Raw genomic sequence first — 16553 nt, 5'->3', positions numbered from 1 at the left:
TAACCGCAACATATTACTGGTGGTGTCTGGAATTTGTTGCCGAGACACCTCAATTGGTAACCATAAAATAATAATGGTGCTAACAGAGTTAAGTGTTCAGAAATATAGATATGATCAAGTATGTGAATGGCAATCAGTGTTAAAAACCATCATTGATAAGTACACCATAAAAGATTAAAAAATACAAGCAGCATGCAGTTGCCATTGATGTTGTAGTTTATGCAGTCTCTACATTAGTTGCATCCACTTGTATAGTTATCAGTAATGACTCCGATAACAACAGTGATAGCAACAATATGTGTTTCATCATCAGCAGGAATTGTAGGTGTTTTTAATATTAACGTGAAAAAGATAACCACGTGGATGAATACAAAATTGCACAATTATGTTACACGGTTACACACAGCAACAGCAGCATATTCTAAATTATCATCACTCATATCACACAGCCTTGACGACACAACAATACCAGATTTCGAATTTACCAACATGGTGAAGATATACAATGAAGTAATTGATTCAGAAAACCACCATTTAAAAGAAAATGAAAAGAATAATGACCGAACTACTTCAGCAGATAGCCGCGAACACAGCCGCAGTAAGAACAAAAATGATATCGACAAGCTCAACAACCCCTAAATTCAGTATTAATTTTCCAACTGCGATTTCGGTAAGTGAGATCGCTTTTGCACTGTTGTGATTATACCACAGTTGGCCAAATCAGATTGCAATCAGTCGGTAGATTACAATCAAATAATTCGTTGGTATTTGCAAATAAAAATAAACCAGATGGAACTCCCAACTGGACTGTCGTTGGGATTCTGACCGGAAGTTATCAAATCAAACAGATCAATGATGAATTTGCACACAGAATAAAAAATATCACTGGGGTGGGATCCAAGATAGCAATAACAGTTCATGAACCAACATTATCATCTGCAATCGAGATAAACTCTCCCAATTATGCCGTTGATATATATCAGTCATCAATCAGAACAGTGTTGGGTTGGCCTGTTGTTGCTCCAGAGGCTCCTCCACCATTACCAGAACCAAAAAAGTCTGATTATACCACGGATAAAAAGCTCGTATTATGAAATTACCCCATATTACAAAAAACATCTACTTGATATAAAAAATTCAACATATCCAAAGTTGACTGGTTATCTTACCTTCATTAATAAGGACAATGTAACTTGGCATATTGTTCAGGAAGATCTCAGGTATGGAGTATTTAAATATGAATATTCGCCTAGATGAAACTATTGCATATTTTAAAATTATTAATCAAGAACATAAGCGACGAGAAAAACTATGGCAAAGTTTCCAAGAACATCTTTTTGATCTACTGAATTTTAAATTTCCTGGGTATAACGTACAACGAAAAGCAAAAATCCGCGACAAAATCGTCGATGAGTTCCTTTCTGAAATACTTGAACAATGGAGAAAAACACTACCACCGGCAACTATTCTCCAACACAACAATGACCCATCAGGGACAGGCCGTCATGTATCCGTGGAAATCGTAAATATAACCTCAATGATTGAGGTCAACCTCGCCTGTGATGCAATTGATGGAAGCTATCAGATAAACACAGAAATATCCAGACAGGCACAGCAATGATACTTCTTAAATACTTTTACACCACAAGTTCCACCTGGGTCTCTGATTGTGCAAAAACCAGTCAATTCCCTCTACTTTTGATGTCATAATTTACTGTTATCATGAATAAACTTTAAGCTGACAGACCAATCAGGGAACTTGATTGACCTTCATGGGGAAACGCTAAATTTGAAATTATATATAAGATTTTAATGATTTTCAATCATAAAAACATACGATTATCAAGGGAACAAAAATGTCACTGACGAGGTTTTTCTGCAACTGTCACTCAGATTCATTTTCAGACCGATTTTGTAAATTTGGCGAGTAATAAGGTAGTCAAAATCATGTAAATCGTCGGATTTGCCAAAATAATAAGTAGTTGGGTAGTCAGAATCATGTAAATCTAACAAATTTCAGTGAGAAACAAATATTTTACTGAAATCTGTCAGTGTAATCAGAATTATAAGAAATTTATTTGTTTACTGAAAATCAGGCCGATTTTGTTAATTCTGACAGGTAATAATGTAGTCAAACTGACTGATTTCACTATAAAAAAAATTTTATACTGAAAATTGATCTATAACAGCACAAAAAAAATAATTCTCCATCCTTGTATCAATGAGGTGGACTGACATACTACTTTCACTTTCATTTTCCACATCCCTGATTTTATCACGGAGACTTTCATTTTCATTACTTGAAATAATTTTCTTAGTGTCCTCACACGAGTATTAATTGTCTTCTTTACTTCATTTTCACGAGATAATTATGATCAAATTTTTTCAATTGCATGAGAGAGAGACAAATTGCTTTACTTCACTTTATTTTATTGTAGCTAGCGATTGACACATTGCTGTCTGAATCTTCTTTATGGATCAATATTCAGATGGTAAAGTATATCCTCCATCTTATTTTTTTTTTGTTTGCAGTGTCTCAAAATTAGAAATAATTTTTTCAGGATTCAGTTCATCAGATATATTTATGCCGTCGCGCTCTTATTTTTTAATAGCAGAAACAACATCATTGATATTTTCATTATACAACATATATATATATATATATATATATATATATATATATATATATATATATATATATAAAAGAAAAATAATTTACACTCCTATGAACATCTAGGGTGTCCATATAACATCCAAGCAAGTCCAGAGGGGTGGTTTTTTTTTACACCAAAGACAACACAACCCAATATGAGCCTTTCGGGTGTTCATAAAACATCCTACCAGGGTCAGGGGCGTAAGAAACACAACCTCTTATGTAAGCCCCTAACCTGTCAAACAACAGTCTAGCAGACTCAAGAAGGCGTGTTTCCAAGGACATCACAACACATAGTATTTACACTATTTCCATTTGTAAACTCCTAGGGTGGCACCGCATCTTAGCGAGTTTACAAGGATACAGTAAACCTTAATTAAGGACAGTACAGCACATAAATCTTAATTAACTTAATACCTTAGATTCTCTATGGAGGAGGATGGCACAATACATTTACAATATTTATGGTAAGGACGGCACAGGACATGTATTTAAAGGTATTTATAATAAAGAGAACACAATACATATAGAAAGGTACAATACATATATGATGGTACAGATAGATACGGGGTTATTTTCTACGCTCAACAGATTTTGCACACCCTCCCTCAAAATCAACCCCTGGGAGTGCAAAAGGCATCAGCCACGTGTTGACATAGTGGAAAGGTGTGTTTGTTGAGTTTCGAAAACCCAAATAAAGAAGCCGTGTCTTATAGTATATAAGCTGGACTGATACTTGGAAATTCAAAGACAGGCGGGACTTCTATTCTTAATTTTTTCTTAATTATAATTGCAGAAAAAATACAGAAGAAACAGGGGCCCTGAGTGGCCGAGTGGTCTAAAGTGCTCTCCATTACGGATCACTGCCATCTCACCTCTGTCTGCATGGGTTAAAGTCTCGGATTCGGCTAATGTGGGTATGTGAGAAAGCTTGCCAGTAGCTTCTCGTGTGTCGGTGGTTCTTTCTGGGATTTTCCCTGGTTCTTCCTCCACCATTAATACTGGCCACCATGAATAGCCTATCTTGTGCTGAAAAATGGCGTTAAACCCTACAACAACAACAGATGAACCAGAAAACTGGACAGATTCAGTAAAACATATATAATCTGTGAAATTTTCTTTATTATTTAACCCAATAATCAATTACACCTGCCCCTGTTGACAGTCTTTGATAAAATCCTTGATAAAATCAAGGGGGCGTAATCGGAGATATTTTACCTCCATGTTAACCATTACCACTTTGCAAATGTTGACTGCAGAATTCCTTCACGCGGGATTTATTACCTGGAGTTGAAGACCCCACCATCAACCACGTACACTGATTTCTTATTTGAGCCATAGTATATATAATACATTTTATTTAAATACTTGCCTGAAATACAATATGGAAGAATTTGAGAGATTATCTACAATCCAGCCTTGGAAAACTTCTAGATTCGATCTTGACAGAAGAACACCTGACTTGCGGAGGCGAGCTCGGACTGATCCAAATATTAATCTGATTAATATTATCAGGGATGCTAAAAGAAAGAATTTCGTGATGATGGAGCATCTCAAGTATGGTCAACATTCAAAGATGTATGTGACACCAAAAAAGAACAATACGCGAGCGGAAAAGATAATCGATTATCTCAACAATCTGATGTATCTTTTCAGAATAAAGTTTATTGTGATGGTAGAAACAGATTCCGCAGAGTGAATTATCCGTGACAAACTTGACCCTGTCCTTGTTAATGTAAAAACCACTGTTTTAAGTAAAAATTCCAAGCCGGGATTACTGACTGGTATTGACAGACCATATTACGAACGAGCGTATCCTATAACAGCAATTGTTTATGGAATTTATCAGCTAAATGATGTCAATATTGTTGAAGATGCGATAAAAATAAACAAATCTCCATGGACGCTAGGATACGCATTGACAATTCACTCATCTCAGGGGTTAACCTTCTCTGATACTCGAGTTTGGATTGTAGATGATCGTGTCAAATGGTCAAACTTAGTTTATCTTGAAGTGTCTCGAGTCAGACGAATATCTCAGCTGTAGACAACTGTTACAGATGCTACAGAAATTATTGATGATGTAACCGACGATAGCACAATAAGAAAAAAATTAGCCGGTTATAAACAAAGTGACACAAAAAAAACGCGACTTTGATCTAGATGTTGAATTTATTATGACACTGAAACAGCAGTAGAATAATCACTGTGCGAGCTGTAATTGTGTAATGTTGTGGCAGCACTCGAGTAATAATCCAAGACAATTTACCATAGATAGAAAAGATAGTAGTCGCGGTCATACACGTGAAAATGTGATGTTGACCTGTCTCGAGTGTAATCGAAGTAACGGCGCTAGTTAAGTGATCACGGTGGTAATTGCGTGTCTTCGGGAATTACTTGTAATTGTTCACGTGTAAATCCACGTTGAGGAGCAGATGAATCTAGTCTGTAGATTGCAGGTCTACCTGGATCTTGTTATACTTGATATCTTGTGCGTCGTAATACTCCAAATAGGATCAGTAGCTCTTTTTTTCCCCCACCTTCAAGTTCACCAGGTTTATATAAATATCTTACAGTTACATTACCTAATATTGGCTGCACTGAAAAATCATGTCGTTGTATTGGTATATGTTTTTTTTGTAATTGCATTAATAGGTTTCATGCTGGTTGTTCAAGTAATTTCATTATTTAATGCAGCTAACACACGTAGTAATCTTACAACCCACTTGCAAGAACTTTTGTCTTGAATTATTTCCTTCGCGTATTGACATCCAAATAAACACTCAGCAAGTGTTCAATTAAATCGCTCAACAGTTGCCTGATGAGGGTGAACTGCAGTATGTCCTTGTCATATTTTGACGTGTTTCTTCATCAGCGATGATACTGCGCCCTGAAAGTCTTTGCCATGATCAACCTGTAACAGTTGTGGCCATCGTAGACTACCTTGTTGATAAATTCGTTTAAACGCAGAAGCTATTTCAGCAGCTGTCTTTGTTGATAACGGCTCTGCTTCTTTATATCTACTTGCAACATCAATGACAGCTAGCGCGAATTTGTACATTACTCGAATCTAGTATCATGTGGTAAAAATAAAATATCAGCCTGATTAACTTTATTATGGACGCTAACATCAAAATGTGCGTATTGTATTGTTTTAGGTGGTGGTGGATAAATTTGCCATATTGCCTGTTGGGCTAACCATTTTTCAGCAGTAGAACGTTTGGCACCTGCTGCTTCAGTGAGTTTACTAATCGCTGCTCTACACCTCCAGTATCCTCTAATAAATTGACTCCATTATTTCAATAATCGGTTGATTAATTACCATTTGCCAATACAAGCTTACCCTTCATTGCAGATCTCACCAATCAATTAGCTAGTGATTCTCTGAAAGATTTATTTTTTATGGAATTTAGCGTGTGAATTAATTTCACATCTGCGATATGCCTATCTTGCAAATCTTTACTTTTATAAGCTACATCATGAGCGTGAAACGCTTTATCAATAGCATTTATTGGATATTCACCTGGTTTTGGTTGATCTTGATTATCAAGTCTGATATCAAGTCTGGTACCAGGACCACAGTAATTATATCCTGGAAGATGCTTTTCTCATGGGTACTTAGCCCACAGAGTTCCTGGTATTTTGGCTAACTTGGCGGCAATATCACCTCCTCGCTTTTTTAAAAACCGACTGTGTCAGGAGAATAAATTTAATTTTTTTTTGTACTGCATTGTTCACACTTACCTATAACTGCTGACCTGTTATTTTTTCTTGTAATAGTTGTTAGATCACCTGTGGGGGTACACGTCCTGCATTTCACAGAATATAAATCCATATTTATTTATCTTTTGTATAACATGAATGTAATTGATTTCTCAGTGACATGAAAGCAAGAGCCTGTCAAGCATCATGCTGTGCTACCAAATTCTATGCAAATGATTATCATAGGTCCATTTGGGTCTGGTAAAATGCAACTGTTACTTAATCTGATCATGAGGTGGTTGAAATGGGATAAGTTGTATTTAGTTGCATCATCAGTCGATGATCAGAGATGTCATGATGTACTTAAGCATTTTAATGAAAATGCAAAGTTGTTGGATGAGCGGTGTGATGATGTTATTGAATTTATTACTGATATCGATGAAGCACCATCTGTAGATGATATTGATGGGTTCATTAATATTTTAGTTGTGTACAATGATGTAATGTTAGATAAACAATCTAATCCAGCTTGGATATTTTCTCAAGGAAGGCATAAAAACACAGACGTGATTTATGTTACTCAATGGTACACACAAATACCTAATGTGATCAGGGATAATTTAATATTCTTTCTGTGTTCAACGGAGTTGATATGCACACGTTACGAAATATTCATCAGACTTGGTGCAATGGTGACATGGATTATAATCGTTAAAAAAAATTATTTAGTCATGCTCGGAAAACTCTACATGGATTTATCACGATAAACTTGCATGACCCAGGGTTGAGATACCGAGTCAGTCTTGATAAAAAGTTTAATTAATAGCAACAGAGGGTATGCGACCTCGATAAGGCTACATCGTAGTAAAACTCACGCATACTTTTTGAAAATTATGAAGCAAAACAAAAACTAACCCAGCAAAGAGACTCACTCTCGGAAAGTTAGAGGCCTCGGTTTCACATTTTTTTTAGTTTATTGTAATAAGGGTTAGTTTACTAAAATAACGCTTGTAAAATGAGGTGGGTTCACCCCCTCTGCTGCTGAACTTCATGTGATCCAACTAATACAGAACATCTTGCGATCCAGCTAACACCTGTATTGTGTTTCATTTTGCATTCTTTATGATTGTTCTCATGCCATAATAATCTTTAAAATGTTGTTATGCTGTAAAACACATACTATTATTTATCATTTCACTGTTTACAAAAAAAATGTCATTGATGTCTTTCTAGTCATCACTGCTTATGAAAATATAGTAACATACTAACTTAATACAATTCCTCTTAAAACTTGGTGCCTACAAATAATATTCTAAATTATAGCCATTTATAAAATGCTTCACACATTGGTTACCAAGATGTAATTCAGAATTTTTATTGGCTATATTCTTTTTCAACACAAAATACAAGCAACATAAAGCTTTATAATGTCTTGCAATACAATTTGAAAAATTATGCCTTTTGTATGAATTCTTCAAGACTAAATATTTTTCAGGTCTAATATGCCAATATCTTCACTTCTTTTTGCAGATTTCTTTTCCTTAACTAAAGCTTCTTTCTTATTACAATATATGCTGATTTTGGATTTACCTTTTATATTTTTTAATAATAAAAGTGGGTCTTAAGTTATTACCTGAACAAAGTGGGTCTTAAGTTATTACCTGTACAAAGTGGGTCTTAAGTTATTACCTGAACAAGGTGGGTCTTAAGTTATTACCTGTACAAAGCAGGTCATAAATTATTACCTGAACAAGCACAAAAATGTACTGCAAATGAGATGCATATTTAGATTCATGGTTATCACATTTCCATGATCTAAATGAAGACTCCTTGATTCTGACTCTAACATCCATCTTGAAAAGTTAGGAAGAAATGGAAAGTCTTCTAGAAGCTAATCAGCAATTTGATTTTTCATGATATGTACTTTTTATTAAAATTTCCCTCTCAAGGAAAAAGTCAAATAGGTGTGCCAGAAATATCACATGTGTGAAGTGGTTCCAAAGCAAATTACATGAAATAAGAAGGAAAGAAAGCAAGACATGTATTAGTAAACAATAAAACACACTACACCAGCCTTGGTATAAGTAATCTTTCTGTCACCAAAAGCAACTAAAAAAAAGTCTTCCTGGCCCAGATTATATGTATTCTTTAAGAATAGAAAAAATTATGTGAGAAATCAACACACAAGACTCCCAAATTCCATTTTGAAGTTGAGATAGATCGAGAAAAGAGTCCAATTATATTTTTTAATCATCCTGTTTAATAAGGATACTAGTAAATGATTGTATATCCCTGTAGTCCTCAATTTACCTACCTGGATTACAAGCTTCTATCTGGTTCTATATCAACCAACACATATAGGAAAAACCTATAAAAATGTCTAGCATGCTCTTTCTAATCGCATAAGTTGCATAATATTTTCTTGACATGCAAAATATAATTTCATTTGTGATACACCAGCAGCTACCTCTCCATGGAAAAGGTCTATTATTGAGCTAAGAATCTGAGTATCCATTAAAGAATGTGCTAATGGTCATGTCTTGCAAAAATAATGATACCAATAAAATTTCCATTTTAGTTTTCAAGAATTGGCCTGGATATATATTCTTTCATATGATGTTGTTGGCAGCCATTTTGAATGACACTTTAGGCCAAACAATATGTGTTTTCCCAGTTGCACTGGTTCTAAAATTAGAGTAGGCAGGTTTTTTTCTTTTCAAACATTATATTTATATTTAATGCAATTTTCTTGTTTTTTACCCGGGGGGAAAAAAGTGTCTGAGTCGGCAATGAAAAACAGGGAATGCCAGCAGACATGAAATGTACATATTTTTTTTCACAATGGATTAAATAGGGCAGATGATATTTCTGCCTGGCTAATTCAAACGGTGGATGATCTGCCTGCTTTGTTTTATATAAGGTTTACACAATTTATTATTTTTAACAAGGCAAATCACAGCAAAATCAACACACTAACTACAAATACAGACAATTTTGTGTGCTCATATTTATATGTGATACTGTCTTAGTTTCATGAGATCCAAAGAATTTATTTACTAACTACAAAACTCCATATAAAATCAATAATAAAACTGTTAACATATGACCAATATAACTGCCAATTAAGTCATCTGTGAAAGGTCTATATTCATTTAGAGATAAATATGGAACCATTGTCTTTTTGTTACTGCACCATTTCAAAATGTGAATATTTTTCAGGCTAAATAATTGTCCTATATAGATATAATGAAACAGGCATAGCATGTGATATATGTATTAATCATCCTAATCATCCTATATTAACATACCAATAAACGCAAACAGAAACTGCAAAAATGTCCTCCATAGTGATAATAATGATATTTTGTATCTCATCACATCAATTAATAGACATAATGTTACCAATAATGATTATATTTATAAACAGCATTATTAAATTTAAGATACAGTATCAAATGCGAATTTGATTATATATATATATATATATATATATATATATATATATATATATATATATATATATATATATATATATATATATATATATATATATGTATATCAGAAATTATTGGTAATTTAATTTAACTTATTCCATATCCAGATATAACCAGGAGTATGTTTTCCCAAAACAAAATTAATCAGAGACAGGGCATTATTTGGGTTAGATTTTACAATTTCTCAATTATTACAGATAGGCACTCACCACATGAAGTAAATTTAGGCATAAAATTTAGTACAGTTTTTATGTACAGAAAAAGATTAGAACATACCAGTTACAAAAATCGTTCTTATACTGTATGCAAACTACCGTAATCTTTCCTGTACAGTATGCAAACTAATAAAATCCTTCTTTGACATCATAGGAAATTTCAACATGTGAGTCAAAATTGTGTCAGATGTTGACATTTTGCCAAGTTTGTCAAGCAAACTGAAGGATTATTATTTTGTGAATGCTGATGAAAAACACATGATGAAAACTCTCTCACCCGAAAATGAAACATAAAATGTTAGGTTGACCCAGAGCATAGAATGTTAAATTTAAAGTTCAACATTAAATGAAGTTTAGAGACATGGCAACAGTGGTTGAAGCTGCAAATTTAATGCAGTGTTTGAATTGTGTCCTGCAGACAGACAGACAGATAGCTCACACAATCATAGAAATGTAAACAAGTAAAAACATATTCCCTCATATCTTTTGATTTAATGGTGACAAAACATAATGATATAGTCACTGAATCAACTTTGATCTAAATATCATTTACCAGCATAAATAATCATAAGAATGTGAAGGTTATTTTTAAAGTAACAATTAGAACAATGGTTTCATTGGATTATAGAAAATCTAACTAGGTCCATCATTGCAAAACATTGCATTTAAGGCCTAATTAACTTCAACCACTGCTCATTTTAGTATGTAAATGTGTTAATGATTATCTTGATTATTATGAAAGAATGCTGAAGTGATGTTTGAAATTGGTGAGTTTTTGCCACTTCGTGTACACTATCCCAACAGTTGAAGGTTGTATGATGATGAAAGACAAAACTCACGAGATGAAAGATTTTCTCCACTGGTGTTCTTCACTGGAAAACATGATCATGCGCATAAGAAATGTGAGAAAATGTATGTCTTAGGTTCTGTTAAACTGTAAACAGACAACCTGCACACCTTGTTAAGGTTCATCTTACAGAAAGAAGACAAGTTACATATCTTTTAAAGATTCATCTTACACAGTAAGCAGACAATGTACATGTCTAAGGTTCACCTTACACAGTAAGCAGACAACTTACAACTTTTCAAGGTTCACCTTACACAGTAAGCAGACAACTTACATCTTTTCAAGGTTGACCTTACACAGTAAGCAGACAACTTAAATCTTTCCAAAGTTCATCTTACACAGAAAGCAGACAACTTATATCTTTTCAAGGTCACCTTACACAGCAAGCAGACAACCTACATCTTTTCAAGGTTGACCTGACACAGTAAGCAGACAACTTACATTTTTTCAAGGTTCACCTTACACAGTAAGCAGACAACTTACATCTTTCCAAGGTTCATCTTACACAGAAAGCAGACAACTTATATCTTTTCAAGGTTGACCTTACACAGTAAGCAGACAACTTACATCTTTTCAAGGTTCACCTTACACAGTAAGCAGACAACTTACATCTTTCCATGGTTCATCTTACACAGAAAGCAGACAACTTATATCTTTATAAAGGTTCATTGTACAGCAAAAAGCCAACAACTTACATTTTTCCAAGGTTCATCTTACACACAAAGCAAACAACTTACATCTTTTCAAGGTTCATCTTATACAGAAAGCAAACAACTTATATCCTTTAAAATTCATATGACACTGTAAGCAGACAATGTACACATCAGTTCAAGGTTCATCTTATACACAAAGCAAACAACTTACATCTTTTCAAGGTCATCTTACACACAAAGCAAACAACTTACATCTTTTCAAGGTTCACCTTACACACAAAGCAAACAACTTACATCATTTCAAGGTTCATCTTATACACAAAGCAAACAACTTACATCTTTTCAAGGTTCACCTTACACACAAAGCAAACAACTTACATCTTTTCAAGGTTCATCTTACACACAAAGCAAACAATTTACATCTTTTCAAGGTTCATCTTACACACAAAGCAAACAACTTACATCATTTCAAGGTTCATCTTACACACAAAGCAAACAACTTACATCTTTTCAAGGTTCACCTTACACACAAAGCAAACAACTTACATCTTTTCAAGGTTCATCTTATACAGAAAGCAAACAACTTACATCTTTTCAAGGTTGACCTTACACAGTAAGCAGACAACTTACATCTTTTCAAGGTTCACCTTACACAGTAAGCAGACAACTTACATCTTTCCATGGTTCATCTTACACAGAAAGCAGACAACTTATATCTTTTCAAGGTTCACCTTACACAGTAAGCAGACAACTTACATCTTTATAAAGGTTCATTGTACAGCAAAAAGCCAACAACTTACATCTTTCCAAGGTTCATCTTACACAGAAAGCAGACAACTTACATCTTTTCAAGGTTCATCGTACACAGAAAGCAGACAAGTTACACATCTTCATCATACACAGAAAGCAAACAGCTTATATATCTTTTCAAGGTTCATCTTACACAGAAAGCAAACAACTTACATCATTTCAAGGTTCACCTTACACAGAAAGCAAACAACTTACACCTTTTCAAGGTTCACCTTACACACAAAGCAAACAACTTACATCATTTCAAGGTTCATCTTACACACAAAGCAAACAACTTACATCATTTCAAGGTTCATCTTACACACAAAACAAACAACTTACATCTTTTCAAGGTTCATCTTATACAGAAAGCAAACAACTTACATCATTTCAAGGTTCATCTTACACACAAATCAAACAACTTATATCTTTTCAAGGTTCATCTTACATACAAAGCAAACAACTTACATCTTTCCAAGGTTCATCTTATACAGAAAGCAAACAACTTACATCATTTCAAGGTTCATCTTACACACAAAGCAAACAACTTACATCATTTCAAGGTTCATCTTACACACAAAACAAACAACTTACATCTTTTCAAGGTTCATCTTATACAGAAAGCAAACAACTTACATCATTTCAAGGTTCATCTTACACACAAATCAAACAACTTATATCTTTTCAAGGTTCATCTTACATACAAAGCAAACAATTTACATCTTTTCAAGGTTCATCTTATACAGAAAGCAAACAATTTACATCTTTTCAAGGTTCATCTTACACACAAAGCAAACAACTTACATCTTTTCAAGGTTCATCTTACACAGAAAGCAAACAACTTACATCATTTCAAGGTTCATCTTATACAGAAAGCAAACAACTTACATCATTTCAAGGTTCATCTTACACACAAAGCAAACAAGTTACATCATTTCAAGGTTCATCTTACACAGAAAGCAAACAACTTACATCTTTTAAAGGTTCATCTTACACACAAAGCAAACAACTTACATAATTTCAAGGTTCATCTTACATACAAAGCAAACAACTTACATCATTTCAAGGTTCATCTTACATACAAAGCAAACAACTTACATCTTTTCAAGGTTCATCTTATACACAAAGCAAACAACTTACATCATTTCAAGGTTCATCTTACACAGAAAGCAAACAACTTACATCATTTCAAGGTTCATCTTACACACAAAGCAAACAACTTACATCATTTCAAGGTTCATCTTACATACAAAGCAAACAACTTACATCTTTTCAAGGTTCATCTTACACACAAACAAACAACTTACATCTTTTCAAGGTTCATCTTATACAGAAAGCAAACAATTTACATCTTTTCAAGGTTCACCTTACACACAAAACAAACAACTTACATCATTTCAAGGTTCATCTTACACACAAAGCAAACAACTTACATCTTTTGAAGGTTCATCTTATACAGAAAGCAAACAACTTACATCTTTTCAAGGTTGACGTTACACAGTAAGCAGACAACTTACATCTTTTCAAGGTTGACCTTACACAGTAAGCAGACAACTTACATCTTTTCAAGGTTGACCTTACACAGTAAGCAGACAACTTACATCTTTTCAAGGTTCACCTTACACAGTAAGCAGACAACTTACATATTTCCATGGTTCATCTTACACAGAAAGCAGACAACTTATATCTTTTCAAGGTTCACCTTACACAGTAAGCAGACAACTTACATCTTTAAAAAGGTTCATTGTACAGCAAAAAGCCAACAACTTACATCTTTCCAAGGTTCATCTTACACAGAAAGCAGACAGCTTACATCTTTTCAAGGTTCATCGTACACAGAAAGCAGACAAGTTACACATCTTCATCATACACAGAAAGCAAACAGCTTATATATCTTTTCAAGGTTCATCTTACACAGAAAGCAAACAACTTACATCATTTCAAGGTTCATCTTATACAGAAAGCAAACAACTTACATCATTTCAAGGTTCATCTTACACACAAAGCAAACAGCTTATAGATCTTTTCAAGGTTCATCTTACACAGAAAGCAAACAACTTACATCATTTCAAGGTTCATCTTATACAGAAAGCAAACAACTTACATCATTTCAAGGTTCATCTTACACACAAAGCAAACAGCTTATAGATCTTTTCAAGGTTCATCTTACACAGAAAGCAAACAACTTACATCATTTCAAGGTTCATCTTATACAGAAAGCAAACAACTTACATCATTTCAAGGTTCATCTTACACACAAAGCAAACAACTTACATCATTTCAAGGTTCATCTTACACACAAAGCAAACAACTTACATCATTTCAAGGTTCATCTTACACACAAAACAAACAACTTACATCATTTCAAGGTTCATCTTACACACAAAACAAACAACTTACATCTTTTCAAGGTTCATCTTATACAGAAAGCAAACAACTTAACATCATTTCAAGGTTCATCTTACACACAAATCAAACAACATATCTTTTCAAGGTTCATCTTACATACAAAGCAAACAACTTACATCTTTTCAAGGTTCATCTTACACACAAAACAAACAACTTACATCATTTCAAGGTTCATCTTACACACAAAACAAACAACTTACATCATTTCAAGGTTCATCTTACACACAAATCAAACAACATATCTTTTCAAGGTTCATCTTACATACAAAGCAAACAACTTACATCTTTTCAAGGTTCATCTTATACAGAAAGCAAACAATTTACATCATTTCAAGGCTCACCTTACACACAAAGCAAACAACATATCTTTTCAAGGTTCATCTTATACACAAAGTAAACAACTTACATCTTTTCAAGGCTCACCTTACACACAAAGCAAACAACTTACATCTTTTCAAGGTTCATCTTACACACAAAGCAAACAATTTACATCTTTTCAAGGTTCATCTTACACACAAAGCAAACAACTTATATCTTTTCAAGGTTCATCTTACATAGTAAGCAGACAACTTACATCATTTCAAGGTTCATCTTATACAGAAAGCAAACAACTTACATCTTTTCAAGGTTCATCTTACACACAAAGCAAACAACTTACATCTTTTCAAGGTTCATCTTACACACAAAGCAAACAACTTACATCTTTTCAAGGTTCATCTTACACACAAAGCAAACAACTTACATCATTTCAAGATTCATCTTACACACAAAGCAAACAACTTACATCATTTCAAGGTTCATCTTACACACAAAGCAAACAACTTATATCTTTTCAAGGTTCATCTTACATAGTAAGCAGACAACTGACATATTTTAAAATTCATATGACACTGTAAGCAGACAACTTACACATCATTTCAAGGTTCATCTTACACAGTAAGCAGACAACTTACATATTTTCAAGGTTAATCTTACACAAAAAGCAGACAACTGACACCTTTTTAAATTCATATGACACTGTAAGCAGACAACTGACATCTTTTAAAATTCATATGACACTGTAAGCAAACAATTCATATCGTTTCATGGTCCATCTTGCAGTGTAAGCAGACTACTTTTATATCTTGTCAAGATTCACTGTATAAAACAGTGTAAGCAGACTACTTTTATATCTTGTCAAGGTTCACTGTATAAAGCAGTGTAAGCAGACTACTTTTATATCTTGTCAAGGTTCACTGTATAAAGCAGACAACTTACATCTTTTCAAGGTTCATCTTACACAAAAGCAGACAACGTAATTATTTTTTCAAGATTCTTCTTACATAGCAGACATGTTACATATATTTTCAAGGTTCATCTTCTACAAAAAGCAGACAATTGACATATTTTTAAAGTTTATCTTACACTGTAAGGAGAAAAGTGATATCTTTTCAAGGCTCATGTTGCAGTGTAAGCAGACACTACTTAAATATTGAGTCAAGATTCATTTTACAAAGTAAGCTGGCAACTGGCATATCTTTTCAAGGTTCATCCTTCACAGGAAGCAAGCAATTAACATATCTTTTCAAGCTTCATCATACACAGGAAGCAAGCAATTAACATATCTTTTCAAACTTCATCCTACACAGGAAGCAAGCAATTAACATATCTTTTCAAGCTTCATCCTACACAGGAAGCAAGCAATTAACATATCTTTTCAAGGTTTATCATACACAGGAAGCAAGTAATTAACATATCTTTTCAAGCTTCATCCTACACAGGAAACAAGCAATTAACATATCTTTTCAAGGT

At 33.7% G+C, this 16553-nt stretch overlaps 1 protein-coding gene across 2 annotated transcripts in view; it reads right to left on the bottom strand.

Annotated features, from left to right (window-relative positions):
- LOC149779155 (receptor-type tyrosine-protein phosphatase kappa-like) overlaps window positions 1-16553 on the bottom strand; it is a 108981-nt gene that overhangs the window by 60195 nt on the left and 32233 nt on the right. The window contains exon 5 of one of the 2 annotated variants that reach the window (XM_089939718.1): window positions 10904-10936. The exons of the other annotated variant lie outside the window; for it this stretch is intronic. Coding sequence (XP_089795844.1) covers window positions 10904-10936 — 33 coding nt within the window. The remainder of the gene's footprint in view (window positions 1-10903; window positions 10937-16553) is intronic. 2 annotated transcript variants of the gene reach the window in all.

The sequence above is a fragment of the Sinohyriopsis cumingii genome, chromosome 17 (genome assembly GCF_028554795.1).
Source record: "Sinohyriopsis cumingii isolate HCF-2022 chromosome 17, ASM2855479v2, whole genome shotgun sequence".
Lineage (NCBI taxonomy): Eukaryota > Metazoa > Mollusca > Bivalvia > Unionida > Unionidae > Sinohyriopsis > Sinohyriopsis cumingii.
This window is presented reverse-complemented; position numbering and strand designations above follow the sequence as displayed.